Below are 15,814 nucleotides of genomic sequence, written 5' to 3'. Positions count from 1 at the left end.
CTTACATATACCCAGTGAAGTGACTGGCCTTAGATGATACCCAGAGATTAAAAAAATTCCCCTACATAAGTTGTACCGGTTTATCTGCAGTTTTCTCTTCACTACATCTGTTCAAAGTCCAGAATTTATCAAGCTTGTCTTAGCTGTCAGAAAAAAGGGGGTGGAAAGCTGATGTTACATTCTGCAGAGCTCAGTGAGGAGAGCTCTGAGAGCTAATTGGAGGGAAGGGACACACCCCCTTTCACACAGCACACAGGAATAGAGCTGAGGCTGTCAATCAGCTGGAGCTCCCTCCCCGTCACCTTTTCTTCTCTTGGTGTCAGGAAAACTTGTCAGAAGTGATTCATGCCGATAGCAAAGGAACAAATCAGCAGACAGAAATGACACTTAGTGCTCTTAATTTAGACAAGTACACAATATGGAGGGATATCCTTTGTTCATATTTCATGTCTGAGGTTTACATCCACTTTAAATGCCTGTTGCGTACAAAATAGACAAACAAAAGTAGCTCATGTCATATTGGACAGCTCAGTCCAAAGCTTTAGTCAAAAAACTGAACCTCAAAGCAAGCAGTGTCTCTTTAGCTAGCTCATGGTGCTCTGGGAATCCTTTGTCATGTGTTAATTTGTTATAATTAAATGTTTATATATAATGATAATAATAATTCATATATATACTGTCTGTGTGTATATAGTGTATATGTACAGCATATGCATACTGTATACATACGGTATATGACCAGAGAATATTTCTTCAGGAGTTCCCTAAACAAATGTACAGAATGCCCATGCTGTTACCATGGTTACTAGAAGGCTATTTTTATTTATTTATTTATTTATTTTACAGTTTTCTGAAAATCTTAGCTGACTGCAGGCTGAAATAGAAAGTCATTTTTGTTATCAGTAAATTACAAATTGGCTTGCGTAGCGAGAAAAAGCAAAGAGAAATTATTATTCTAGCCAGTCATACACATTACATATTGTGTAGAATGTATTCTGTAAGAAACTGTTTTTTGTTTTTTTTTTCTTTTTTTTTTTGTGGGTTAATACTATGGATGAGGCAAAATTAGGTGTTTTGTTCCAAAACTTTAGGCAAATAAAAACTGGAGAATTTTTTTCATTTTGTCAAAATGCATTGAAGCCAAAGCAATGCGGTGAAATTAGGGTGCAATGGGCTTTTAATGGCTCCTGAGAAGTACAAAGGCACCTTTTACCTATCTGTACTTTTGCCAAAAAGCAGCCACTCGCTTGCGTCATTATTTTCTATTTTTTTCATGGACAGAAACTGCAGACAGCTAAAAAAAAAAAAAAAAAAGGGGGCAGCACACAAATAATGAAAGACACACATCCAAAAAAAATACAAATACAAAAATAAGGCTAAATGAAAAATAAAATAATCTTCTATGAATTCAGCCCTAGTTCACGTTGAATGCGGCTTTGAAATTGTGTGACTTCTTCTGAAATCGCACGATTGTAAAGCCGCATGTCGGTGTCACTTTAGGTGAGACTTGGAAGACATCTGTGTGGCTTCATGCACAGATGTCTACGCAAGTTGCACCCGAAATCAATCGATTGAAGCGGCACCGCAAAGTTGGCATCACACTTATTTGAACAGTGCCATTGCCAACAATAGAGTGCGACTTGCCATGCCATCCGATCTGCGTTGTGAACGGGGGCTCATTGCCTCAAAAAAAAAAAAAAAAAAAAAAACACCTTCTAAATAGTTTAAAAAAAGGAGTAGAAACCTTATTTTTTTTCAGATAAACTTCACCTAGGCAGCTCATTGAGGAAAACTGAGACCACACTGGTGAAATCTTACTAATGTAGATATTGGATTATTGATATTCCTTTCAAATATCCTTGGCCTGTTCTTTTGCCCATAAAAGCCTTTAATTATAGCTGTCTTACCTGGAAACACAGACAATGGGAGAAAAAAATGGAAAGCGACAGTGCTAAATAAACAGTCAAATTCACACAGAAAGGAAAATAGAAACAAAAAATGTACTGAATAAATATAAACTATAAAAAAAATGACAAATAGCAAACCAGGAAGTGTATGGGACTTTAAATGTACATTCTAGGGTATAGTAAACACAAACTCAAGGAATATATCTTCAAGGAATATAATCTGAGGCCCTGATGAAGCGGGTTTACCTGTGAGACGTGTTGGAAAAATCATCCCAAGGCCAATATAGATATCTATGTGGCTGCCTAAGTCATGAATATGTTTTTAAGACCAGTCTTTTAACACACGTGATATCTAATAAAATTGTTATATATTTTTTTTTTTTATATATTCCTTGAGTTTGTGTTTAATATACCCTAGAACAGTGATAGCGAACCTTGGCACCCCAGATGTATTGGAACTACATTTCCCATGATGCTCAACTACACTGCAGAGTGCATGAGCAGCAGGAAAATGTAGTTCCAAAACATCTGGGGTGCCAAGGTTTGCCATCACTGCCCTAGAATGTACATTTAAAGTGCCATTCACTTTCCCGCATTTACTTAACCTTAGGGCTAGTATTGAATCAGAATTACTCACTTGTTATTTTATTTTCCTCTAGGTAACTATGGGGAAAGAGGGATGGAAGCATTTAAAGACATGTCAGCCAAGGATGGTGTCTGCATTGCCCATTCGTACAAGATCTACAGTAATGCCGGGGAGCAAAACTTTGACAAGCTGTTGAAGAAACTACGGAGTCACCTTCCCAAAGCCAGGGTGGTCGTCTGTTTCTGCGAAGGAATGACAGTGCGAGGACTTCTAATGGCAATGAGACGTCAGGGGATAGTTGGGGAGTTCCTTCTTCTTGGCAGGTAGGTCCTTTCCCTATATACCTTTTATACTATCGTATAGAGGAGAGAGTAGAAAGCACAGCCAAACTCTGGGCCTATGAGACCAGGGGGCCCAGAAAAGCAACTCCTATCCTTCATTTTCCTTCTTTGTACTCATGTTAAATTCTTTATAAGCCATTTCTTTTTTAATTTTATATTTATGGTCTATTGCACAAAACCAATATTCTATTCTTCTGTCAAGTAGACATTACAGAAGATGCAAGAGTACACTTCACTTTCTCTATATATACTTGGCTTAGCAGCTGTGAGTGTCATGCTAGCATGTGCTAGATTCCACCATATACGTTCCCTTTCCTCCCTTTTTCACTTTTTTAAAGAAGCAAGTCCCTAGCAAATAACAAACTACCGTATATACTCGAGTATAAGTCGACCCGAATATAAGCTGAGGCACCTAATTTTACCACAAAAAACTGGGAAAACTTATTGACTCGAGTATAAGCCTAGGGTGAGAAATGCACAGCTACTGTAAGTGGAAAAGAGGGTCAACAATGCCCATTTGCAGCCTCACTGTGCCCATTTGCATGCCTCACTGTGCCCATTTGCAGCCATAGGTCCCCCGAATTTCAAACTCGGCAGTTAAGGGTTCCTAGATGCCCCCTAGCTGCAGTCAAAATTTGGGGTCTCTGGACCCAAAGGGTCCCGAAATGACATTGCTGCAGATGGACACAGTTGACCGACTTTGGGGCCCGTATCTTGGGGTGCTAAGAAGCCCAAATTTGGTGTGAAAACCCAGTGGAACTAGCACTACAACATATCCGAAGCTGGTATTCCTAGCACCAAGTGGCCCCAAAATCTGTTCAGAAAATATCATTCTTTGCACCAGAAAAGTGCTTGACTTGAGTATAAGCCGAGGGGGGCACTTTCAGCACAAAAAAATGTACTGAAAAACTCGGCTTATACTCAAGCATATACAGTAAGCATTTCTTCATTAGAGCTACTAATTAAACTCAGGTCAGTAACAAGTCAGACTAACAAGGTGCCCCCTAATGGGTTCCCTAAAAAAAAGCAGGTAGCTCTGATACCTTTTTGGTGTTTTGTCAGCAGTCAGCCTTTTCACCCAGCAGCAATCTCCCACAACAAAGAAAGAAAGAGCATCAATCAGCTCACATATACCAGGGTTCTTCAGGGGTTTGTACTTTTAACTAAGTTATGTATTGTGTGGAAACTTTTTGAAGACCCCTCCTATAAAGGAAGATGTGGACCTAACAATAGAGGCGTTATCCTACCCAAAGCTCTACAAAGCCTCCAGGTCCCAGACAGAACTTTTTCTAAGAGAAAAACAAAACAGCTTGCCATATAAATGAAAGGCTGTATGTGGCCATGCTCTTATACACATCAATTATTCTTTGGGGAGTAATAATTGATGTGTATAAGAGGGAGGGTAATGTCATGATCACTTAGTGTCCCTGTTCCTCATTCCAGCACCCAGGTGTTGGCTGTTGATTTTCCCCTGTCTGTGTTCACCTGCTAGCTGATTGATCTGGTCAGTCACCTGATATAAGCAAATCGAACACTCTATCCCTCGCTTGTGATAGAGACAGACTTACCTGCATTGTTCTAGAACAAGTCTCCTGTTAATCTGCCTTGCTTGCTGTTGGATCTCCTATGTAAGACCCGGATTGGATATTGGACTATCCCCTGAACTCAGCCTGCCCTTTACCTGGAACGGATACTGGATTATCCCCTGAACTCAGCCTGCCTTATTACCTGAACTGCCTTTGAACCACGCTATCTGTCTGCTAAACTGCAAGTACCTGTTTGCTTTGCTCAGTTCGCATCAGCCCTAGCGTGGTGGCCAGACACTATAGCATTGTGTATAAGTCCTGGGGGCAACCAAGTACTGGTAGGCCTGCTTGTCTTAAGGGAAAGGGGGCTGTTATAGTTGAAGCACATAGTAGCCACCTATCGTGTCTGATCACTTGTGTTGGGGTAGATATGACATTCGTGACAGTTAGACATGCATTCATAGGTAAATGCTGAAGAGCACAGACGTGTACAACCATTCACTTGTAATATTTGTTTTCTCAGAATCCTTAAAAGTTCTGTTCTGAGTTCTGGAGCCCAAAGTCTTTGTAGAGATTTGTGTGGGGAAAAGTCTCCATAAGTCCAAGAGAGAGAAAGAGCCCTGCGCATCAATCAGCTCACATACAGTATATAAAGGTCCATGCACAGCTAAAACTAATAATGAGGTCTGGCTACCAGGTAAGATGCAGACCTAACAATGGAGGTTCTATCCTACCCAAAGCTATTTAAAGGCTCCAGGGCCCAGAACACAACTTTTTAAGAGTTTGGGAAAACAAAAAGCTTGCCATACAAATGAATGGCTGTAAGCGACCATGTTCTTGTAAACGTCAATTATTCTTGGATTTGTATTCAGAAAATATGCTGGATGCCAATGCAAAGAAGCATTAGTGTTTACAATAGCAGGGGCGTGTACAGCCATTCACTTGTATGGATAATTTTTGTTTTCTCAGAATCCTAAAAAGTTCTGTTCTGAGTTCTGGAGCCCAGAGGCTTTGTAGAACTTTGGGTGTAATCAAGCCTTCTTAGGTCCACATCTTACTTGATAGCCAGAACATGCCTGTGTAAGTTCCATGTGAATGAACAATTATCGTTTTTTATAGCTGCAGCATTTAATGCAGAGACTGTTCCCACTGCACATCCTTTCACAATGGAAAATCACCAAAACCTTCCAGAGTTTACGGGAAAGCCTTTGTCCCACACACACACCTACACTCAAAAATAATCTCCTGACGCAAAGGAAGGGGGGGGGGAGTGGATCACACGTTACTGATCAGAATGTCTATACCTCAGAGTCCTCCTCTTTCTCAAAAGACCCCACAGGTGATACTAAAAATGAACTTCCATCCTCCCTAAACAAATCAACAACCAGAATTGCAGTGATGCTCGATTTAATTAGAGAAAATTAGATTAGCCTGAAAGAAGTTAAATTGCCTTTCAGCACATGAAGTGAATCCTACGCCCATTACACTAATTATGTCAGTCAGCAACGTACCAACTTAGGTTCTTATACAGCTGTTCATTTCTTGGGAAAAGCAAAGTACTTAAAGAGACTCTCCAGTCAAAAGAAAAAGGTTTTCAAGATGACAAATAATCAATTTTGCTGTTCAGGTAGTGCCTGGATGTAAAATTTGTACCAGCTTACTGTACTATATCTACACTACTGTATTACATATACAAATTTGTAGGTTCCTCCTCTGAATAGCATTTCATTCAGTCTTCTTACTCATGGACTACTGACCTAAATCCATTGTTTTGAAGCCAATACTTTTCTTTTAGATAGTATAGGGAAGGGTTAACACCCCTATCATTTTTTTCCTGCTTGTGTCCCGTTGGGCATCCTTTACTGGAGACACAGCAGGAAGTAAGAGAACGTCTCTCCAAAGCAAAAGGATATACCTTCTTGACACTTTTATCCATTGGAATATTAATCTTCGCCTCTTTCAACAACCCAAAAATGTTGGATTTTCCATCAGGTTCTATACAAGACGCAATGGTCACCAAGAACAATAATGAGGGTGAATCTCTTGTCACCAAGGAGCAACGAGGCGGTGGAGTGCGAGCTAGTTGAGTTTTGATGGGATGGGTGTCATTCTTTCAAGAAAGCCTCTTTAAGCTGATTACTTTCATATGTATGTAAAAAAAATAAAAAAATAATGTAATGATTTTTTTTAGAACTTTTGGTATTCATATCAGTGGGCCTATTCTAAAGTGCTAACATGATGCTAGGTTAGCTATAGACCGCAATATAAATATATAATATATAAAAAGAAAAAGACATGTACTTTGATCATACTCTTTCTCCATCCAAGTAGGGCTCTTGGCATAGCTTGTGTATAGGTCAGAGACCTGTGTTTGCTTGTAATTGATGTTGAGTATAGGTCACCCTTAAAGCTGACTGCAAGTAGGATGGACAGACTGCTGATTTGATTTAGTTTCAGTCATCACTGCCGTCCACAGTGCTAACATTCATCCCATTTAGCATTCAATAAAAGCTTGATAATGCTCTCAAGACATCCTAATCTGACAGTCAACTCACAGATTGGAAATACATCCAATGAACACCCAGTATTGTTCCTCCGCATGTTTAGAAAATGTTTCTCCTAATTTCAAGTAAAGGGCTCAACTATGAACAGAATATGTAGTCATGGACTTTGTGTGGACATATGGAAGAGAAACCGAGTACCATAAAAATAACTCTATTATATACCATTAAAAATCTATTACACAACATTAAAAATTACTCTCCACATAGGGGTTCACAATATGCAAAGATTTCGATTACAGTTCACATGTGAACTCGATGTGTTTTAGGAATCCTTCTTCAGGAAAACGTGACAGAATCTAGGAGGTACAATTACATGCATTAAGTAACACATTTCGCAATTGCAAAGTTACATTGTAATACATGGATAAATACCGTATTTATCGGCGTATAACACGCACCCCAAGTTTAGGAGGGAATTTTAAGGAAAAAAACTTTTTAAGGAAAAAAATTTACATTTAAATGCCCATCAATGCAGCCTTATCAGTGTCCATCTGCATGCTTGTCCAGTGTCATTTGCAGCCTTGTCAGTGTCATTTGCAGCCTTATCAGTGTCCACCTGCTGCCTTGTCAGTGACATTTGCAGCCTTATCAGTGTCCACCTGCTGCCTTGTCAGTGACATTTGCAGCCTTATGAGTGTCCACCTGCAGCTTTGCAGCCTTGTCAGTGTCCATCTGCAGCCTTGTCAGTGACATTTGCAGCCTTGCCCAGGCTGCAGTTAAACTGCAGTGACTTGTCAGTGTCACTGCAGTTTGAAAATGGCGCCGCCGGCGCCGAGATACACAGAGCCGGTCCTCGGCTCTTCTCGGCTCCTCTCGTAGTCCCGCCTAGACTGGGCGTGATTGTGAGCGGAGCAGAGCGCCGCCCATATACATACATAGCCAAGTGTACTCTGCTAGGTTCGGCTAGCTCCGCTTACAGTCACGCCCAGTCCCTGTGTTATGTCAATCATAGGGTGGGACTAGGCGTGACTGTAAGCAGAGCTAGCCAAACCTAGCCGAGTACACTTGGCTATGTATGTATATGGGCGGCCGGCTCGCTCCGCTCACAAACAGCGGGGGGGATCGGCGTATAACACGCACCCACGATTTTCCCCTGATTTTAAGGGGGAAAAAGTGCGTGTTATACACCGATAAATACGGTAAATAATATAGCATAACAGTACACTGGAACCCACTCCTAATCTTTAATAGAGTAATATCAGTAAGTAGGGTAGACTGAAATTCATAGCAGGTTTGTTGTTCATAGAGGTACCAAAAAGTAAGCGAAGGTGAAGCCACTGCCTCTCAGGTGGAAAATTCAGGTACATTCAGTAAACTGCCAATGGTCTTGTACATATAATCTATAAAATATATATATATATATAGTATACATGGGCTTACTAATCATGGCCAAGGAACAAACAACGAAAAAATGGGATACCATACGCAATACCACCAAATATAAAGGGCCTAACATAAAGTAAAGGGACCAACTTCCCAATGGGGAACCATCCAAATCCAGAAGATTAGAAGTGGGTTCCAGTGTACTGGTATGTTAAATTAAGTACAGTATTTATCCATATATTACAATGCAAGGCATTTCTATTGTGGGTGGGGACCCATCTATATTATGGCGTGCCATTTTGGTGTGGTCCACTTGTTGATTCCCAGGATCAATGTAAGGATGGATATTCTGCAATCATATTTTGTATTCGTCCCCAAATGGGTGTGGTGCATCTACTTCTATCGAGTAACAGAATTTGAACCAAAGATACTGTGGTCTGTTTGGATGTTTTACTTTTGGTGCCTTCAAAGACTGTCAACCCATCTTTATTGGTATTTATTGTTATTTACTGGACTGGACTTTATAATAAAGGGCTGCAATTACCATTAAACTCCACTCTTTTGTGGACTAAGTATGTTTAAGGTAATACAAGTGGTAAGGGTGGATGTAGTGGCAGGCTCCCTTTAAAGTATCCTTGTCATGAAATTTTGTAAACCCTAGCAATGAACTCTTCTTATTTGCTCCCTTTTGGTCTGTTAAACAAACAATTGTAAGTGTTTTTTATATCTATTTGGGAAGTACGAAAATATACAGTATGTGTTGATCCCACCAGAAATCCAGTGAGCTTACAAGTTTACAAACTGCATAAAGTTATGGCGATAAGTGGGGCGTGTTCTGTAGTCCTCATACACTTCCTATCCAAGGGTCATCCTAGGGTTGGCAGTATATTACTGGCATGACCACCAACTAAAACATGAATTAGTAAAATAAATGCAGCCACCATTTCTAAGGCCTAGTAAGCTGTATTCGATTTTTTTTCTTGGGTTTAAATACTTTAAGCAGTTAGGGCAGACAGACAGATTCTTTAAAATCAGAGCTCCTGAAAGATTTTTGTGCCCGTTGTACCCATCAGAAGGTGGTTGGCTTGAGTTACCGTTCACTCGTGTATAAAACAAATCTACTGTTAATGGATTTAAACAGTGCCAATGTTTACTGTAATCCCAGGAATCGAGCCGCCAGACCATGATAGAGTATTCTGTGTTGCCATCTTTTATCTTGAAGCCTATTCTAGACTATTGTGCAATTTATACTCTATTGTAGTTTTGTGCTGCTGCATTTATAACAGCCATAACTTAACAAGACAATTACAAGAAATACAATTGTTTCTGGGCTGCAGAAAATCACTTTCAAAGAGTTACACGGTTCAATGTTTAAAGAAGAACCATGCTAAGTACTTGTTGTATTTAAAATGAGAGAATAACAGCGTAACCATTTGAGCAAAACTACAGCTGAGCTGTTTCTATAAAAGAATAAAAAATACATGGAAGGCCTAATTTACATGCGCTGTTTGGCCCATGTGCATGAAATTCCAGCATTTTCATGCACCCTGGAGGCTCAAGTGCAGCGTCCAGCCCCATTGCCAGCAGCCTGTCAAAATCTATGACATGCAGAAATATGTGGTGGCTGGATACTGCATTACTCACATTTGGGGCCATTTGCATTCAGGGACATTGCCTGGAATGCTGGACACCACACCTGCACCTCCGCAAGGCCCAAACACGCCACGATTTGACATACACGGGTCACTGTGCATGTAGCCTAAAGCTGAACTCCAAGCATATATAAAAGACACAGTTTTGTGTTCAATAAAACTGAATTCCAGGAATTCAGCTACTTGTAAGAACTGTGGGCACACCATGAGTTAAGTCTAAGGAGGTGCCTGCCACCTCGTAGACTTATTTCTATTATTCACATCTGACAGGGTTATCGTGCTCCAGGAAGATAACTTCCAGAGCTCTGGCACTGCTCACTGTGGTCTCCAGAGCAGAGTCACTGGAACTGCCCGCCCCTTCCCTCCTTCTGCCCATTCACAGAAGCCTTTGTATTATGTGAACTCATTCACAAAATACAAAAGCTTCTGTGAATGAGCAGCAGAGGGAAGGGGAGGGCATAGCTGCTATGTATGATTCTCTCCTCCCACAGCCTGAGTGTATCCTCCGGGTGTGCAAAAAAACTGTTATTCATATTTGTAATAGAGATAAGTCCAGGGGTGACATGCACCTAATCGGACTTAACTCATGGGGGTTGATTTACTAAAGGCAAATAGGCAGTGCACTTTGCAAAGTGCAGTTGCACTCCGCAAGTGCAGCTGCTCCAGAGTTTAGTAAATGAGCAGAAGCTCTGCTAACTTCTATCATCCAATCATGTGCAAGCAAAAATGCTGTTTTTTTTATTTTCCTTGCACGTGATTGGGTATTCTTTGCAAAATAAAGATTTACCTAATTTACTAAGCTTTGGAGCAACTGCACTTTGCAGAGTGCAACTGCATTTTGAAAAGTGCAGTCTATTTGCCTTTAGTAAATCAACCCCATAGTGTCCTTGCACATTTTGCAAAGCTGCTGAATTCCTGAGAAATCTGAGGAACTAAAACGTGTGTCAGGATTCTACAAGTTTGTGCTTTATGTACAGAGGCATAAGGTGTCTTGCAAATTGTCCTATGAAGATAAAGGACAGGCTTGCTTTTGGAATTTAACACCTCTTTGCATAGAAAATCTGTTTTCTTAAGACCGCAGACGGAGCGAGATGAATACACAGTGCCCACTCTGTGCCAGTCATCTACTCAGCAGCTTGGAGATTACACTAATCCTCTCCCCTGACCTATTGTGCTGCAATTAACTTTAAATAACAAAAAAGACTGACAGCAAAAAAAGACTAATTGGTCGATCGAGTCTTGCCTTATTTTATTTTCTGAGCATAGACCCATGTTAATCCCAAGCATGTTTAAAATGTTAGCTCACCTATACAGAAAAAAATGTTATGGTGAATTAATGCTATGCCCCCTCCCTTCCCCCCTGGCCCCCTCTGTACTTACCTCCAGGGTTGCCAAACTGGCAGCACACCCATAGCCGGTTCAGGGATTTGAAATCCCCGCTCTTCTCCCTCTTCTCTGTGCAGCACTTCCAGAACAGACTAGATCGAGTCACTGTGACGGTGCTGGTCAATCACAATCGATCTTTCCATCCTGAAATCACTGCGAAAAGAAGAGGGAGAAGAACGGGGCATCAAATTCATGGACCGCTGAACTGGCTGTGGGGTTGCTGACAGTTCGACAAGCCTGGCGGTAAGTATAATGGGACCAAGGGGTGGGGATGGTGTCTGGTATTACTTCATCTTTACTCTTTCTCTGTAAAGGTGAACCAACACTTTAAATTCACATAAGGGTCTATTGATGAACCCTTCGCTGGATGAATGTCACAAGTACTTGTCCAGGTTGTACGAATTTATCCTAATACAATGACCTTCTATGATCATCCGCTCTAGCTAGTATATTTTTTGATTTGAAGTATTTCAGAAAAATCCCAAATACACATGGGCATATGGCAGAATCTGTTTGACTCCTAGTACTACCCTTCCCTCTTCCAGTCTGGGCATTGCTGTGCAAAGGTAAGCAGGAGGCTTTCAAAGGTATACACAACAGAATATTTTTTTTTTTAGATCTGACCAGAGTTCATCTTTAATTCTGAACTTTAGCCAAAAAAAAAAAAAAAAAATTACCTCTGTAGTTTTATGCTGCATACACACGGTCGGACTTTTCGACCGGACTGGTCCGACGGACGCCGACGGACCAAATCCGGCGGATAATCCGATCGTGTGTGGGCTTCACCGGACCTTCAGCTGACTTTTTCTGTCGCAGATCTGACAGACTTTAGATTTGGAACTTGCTTCAAATCTTTACGTCGTAACTCCTCCGGACCCAGAAATCCTCTCGTCTGTATGCTAGTCCGACAAAAACCCAGGCTAGGGCAGCTATTGGCTACTGGCTATCAACTTCCTCATTTTAGTCCGGTGTACCTCATCACGCACGAATCCATCGGACTTTGGTGTGATCGTGTGTAGGCAAGTCCGTTCCTTAGAAAGTCCGCCGCAAGTCCACCAAAAGTCCGTCGAAAGTCTGTTGGACGGGCTGTCTGACTTTTGTAGCCGAAAAGTCCGACCGTGTGTACGCGGCATTAGTTAGCTGACTTACCTTTAAGGAAGGATGTCCTTACATCATGCGGGCAGCTTAGTCCTGTAGAAATCTTGTTAAAGGGTGAACGGTCCTTTTCCTGCTGCTGCTCATCTGGCTCTGTGGGGGTTAATAGCTCTAAGTCTTCTGTGAAGCTGCAGTGAACAAGCTCCCGACTGGGACCTGCCCCTTCCGCCTGCATTTGGATCAGTTGTTTCATAGTGATCACTACCAATAGCACAATCTGTGAATGGAGGAGAGAATCCTGTAAAAAAAAAAAATTATATACTTACCGTACCTGCTCTGTACAATGACTTTGCACATAGCAGCCACGGTCCCCCCCTTCTTGGGTTCTCCGCTGGCGCTCCTGGCCCCCCGCCTTCCAAGTGCCCCCATAGTCACCTGTCAGTATCCCTGATCATTGCCACACCAGTCATATTATATGTTGATGCTGTACCATACTGGTGACAATATGTAAGAAAATTGTGAAACACCCCCCAAAATTTTATTTAATTTCTTCATTTTCAAAAAAAAAAAACTTCGAAAAATGTACCATGTCTCTTACTAAATACCTTGGACTGTCTACTTTCCAAAAAGGGGTCATTTGGTAGTAATTATACTGTCCTGGTATTTTAAGGGCCTCAAGAAATGAGATAGGCCGTCAGTACATCAGGATTGATAATTGTTCAGATATATACTACTGTTTCTGTTTCTCCGAAAATAAGCCCGGGTCTTATATTAATTTTGGCAACAAAAAACACAACAGGGCTTATTTTTGGGGTAGGTCTTACCATGTAATGTGCTGTCTTTTCTCCCCCTCTCCCTCCCTGCCTGTCAGGAATCCCAAGTGTGAACCGAGTTAAAATGCTTGTAAAACCCTATAATCCACTCTATTACTGTAGTCAGGGGCGTAACTACCACCATAGCGACCCATGCGGGCGCTATGGGGCCCGCAGCTGAGTGGGGCCCAGTGAGGATAAGAGCACCGCCGGCACAGTCTCCCAGCCAGGGGAAGAGAGAGGAAAGGAAGAAGCGAGCTGTCCGTATCAGCAGAGAGCTGAATTGCCCAATGTAAGAGCTTTCATTAGAACTTCCAGTGTTCCCGGGGCTCACGTCACATAGCTCCACCTTTTGGCCCGGTGCCTTTGATAGACAGAACGCCGATCCAATGCGGGACGTGTGACGTCATCAAAGGCGTTCGGCAAAGAGGTGGGGCTATGTGACGATGAGCCCCGGGAAGACAGGAAATTCAAATGAAAGCTATTACAGCGGGCAATCCCGCTCTCTGCTGATCCGGGTGGCTTGCCTCTTCCTCTGCATAGGTGGGGCTGTATGGGGCACAGGCAGACCAGGCTGTATTGGGCACAGGTCACGCTGCATTGGGCACAGGTCACGCTGCATTGACACTAGGGCAGCTGTGGGGGGGGGGCTGTTTGCAGGGGGGCCCCATACAACATTTTGCTATGGGGCCCTGCTATTTCTAGTTACGCCCCTGACTGTAGTGTATAATGTACAATGTGTGTGTTTCTGTCATATAAATGTGCCAAATACCTTCGTTATAGCACCACTCGGCGCTTCTGTGACCCGCCGGATCTCTCTTCCCCGCTCTGAGCACTGCAGGGGGGGGCGAGATCCCCCGCTGACAGCTGGGAGAAGAGGAGGAGAACAGCAGGAAGTCAGCTGAGTGCCGAGCCGCGCTGTACCAAAGGTATTTGGCACAATTATATTACAGAAACACACACATTTTACATGATATACCACAGTAAGAGAGTGGATTATAGGATTTTAGAAGCATTTTAAACTAGGGCTTATTTTCGGGGTAGGGCTTATATTGCAGCCTTCCTGGAAAATAACAGTAGGTCTTATTTTCAGGGAAACACAGTGTGGGTGGGTGATATATATATATATATATATATATATATATATATATATACATATACACACACATAGGTGCATCTCATAAAATTAGAATATCATCTAAAAGTTTATTTATTTTAGTAATTCAATTCAAAAAGTAAAACTCATATATTTTATATAAATGCATTACACACAGAGTGATTATATTTCAAGCATTTATTCATTTTAATTTTGATGATTATGGCTTACAGCTATTGAAAACCCAGAATTCAGTATCTCAGAAAATCTGAATATTTCATAAGAACAATAAAAAAAGGATTTTTAATATAGAAATGTTGGCTTACTGAAAAGTCTGTCCATGTACAGTATAGTATGCACGCAAAACTTGGTCGGGGCTCTTTTTGCATGAATTACTGCATCGATGCGGTGTGGCATGGAAGCGATCAGCCTGTGGCACTGCTGAGGTGTTATAGAAGTCCAGGTTGCTTTGATAGCGGCCATCAGCTCATCTGCATTATTGGGTCTGGTGTCTCTCACCTTCCTCTTGACAATACCCCACAGATTCTCTATGGGATTTAGGTCACACGAGTTTGCAGGCCAATGAAGCACAGTGATACCATAATAATTAACAGTGGCGGCCCGTCCATTAGGGGCGCACAGACGCCGCCCCCCTATCCATGCATCCGCCCCCTTGATCTACATGCAGGGCGCCGGGCGTATGGAGGTTGGCGGCGGTGGGATCGTTTGCCGCCCCTACTTTTGGCAGTGTGGGCAGGTGCCAAGTCCTGCTGGAAAATGAAATCAGCATCTCCATGAAGCTGGTCAGCAGAGAGAAGCATGAAGTGCTCTAGAATTACCTGGTAGACGGCTGCGCTGACTTTGGACTTGATAAAACACAGTGGACCAACAACCAGCAGATGACATGGCTCCCCAAATCATCACTGACTGTGGAAAATGTTGCATTTCATTTGGAAATCAAGGTCCCAGAGTCTGGAGGAAGAGTGTGGAGGCACAAAATCCAAGTTGCATGTAAATATGTATAAATATATATATATATATATATATATATATATATATATAGACACAAATTTACAAACATTTTCATTAAAAAAAATGTACAATTGCTATGCAAATAAATAAATAAGAAAATAAAAATAATAATATATATATATATACAGTATATATTTTTTTTAATTTTAGTATAATCAATTGTAAATTTGTTAATGAAAATGTTTGTAAATTTGTATATATCAAAAAATAAAAAACCGCAGTGGTTAAATACCACCAAAAGAAAGCTCTATTTGTGTGAAAGAAATTATATAAATTTCACGTGCATACAGTGTTACATGAATGCCCGGGTCATGAAAGGGATAAAACCTTCCGGAAGTCAAGTGGTTAATGAAAGTTTCTGTGTCCCAAGATCAGTTTTAAGGAACAAGTTGTCTTTTACAATTAGACCCAACACTCTTGGTATAGCTGGAACCTGCAGAGTCAGGGAGTTCTTGCATGCCTCATTTTTTTTTTCCTGAGTGCTCATGGCAGCA

The 15,814-nt window shown here is 41.5% G+C and overlaps 1 protein-coding gene across 1 annotated transcript in view; it reads left to right on the top strand.

Moving 5' to 3' along the window:
* GRM5 (glutamate metabotropic receptor 5) overlaps positions 1 to 15,814 on the top strand; it is a 528,413-nt gene that overhangs the window by 182,425 nt on the left and 330,174 nt on the right. The window contains 1 exon segment of the mRNA XM_073612964.1: positions 2,567 to 2,816. Coding sequence (XP_073469065.1) covers positions 2,567 to 2,816 — 250 coding nt within the window.

The sequence above is a fragment of the Aquarana catesbeiana genome, linkage group LG02, assembly GCF_042186555.1.
Source record: "Aquarana catesbeiana isolate 2022-GZ linkage group LG02, ASM4218655v1, whole genome shotgun sequence".
NCBI lineage: Eukaryota > Metazoa > Chordata > Amphibia > Anura > Ranidae > Aquarana > Aquarana catesbeiana.
Note: the sequence above shows the minus strand (reverse complement) of the source record. Positions and strands in the feature narration are given on the sequence as shown.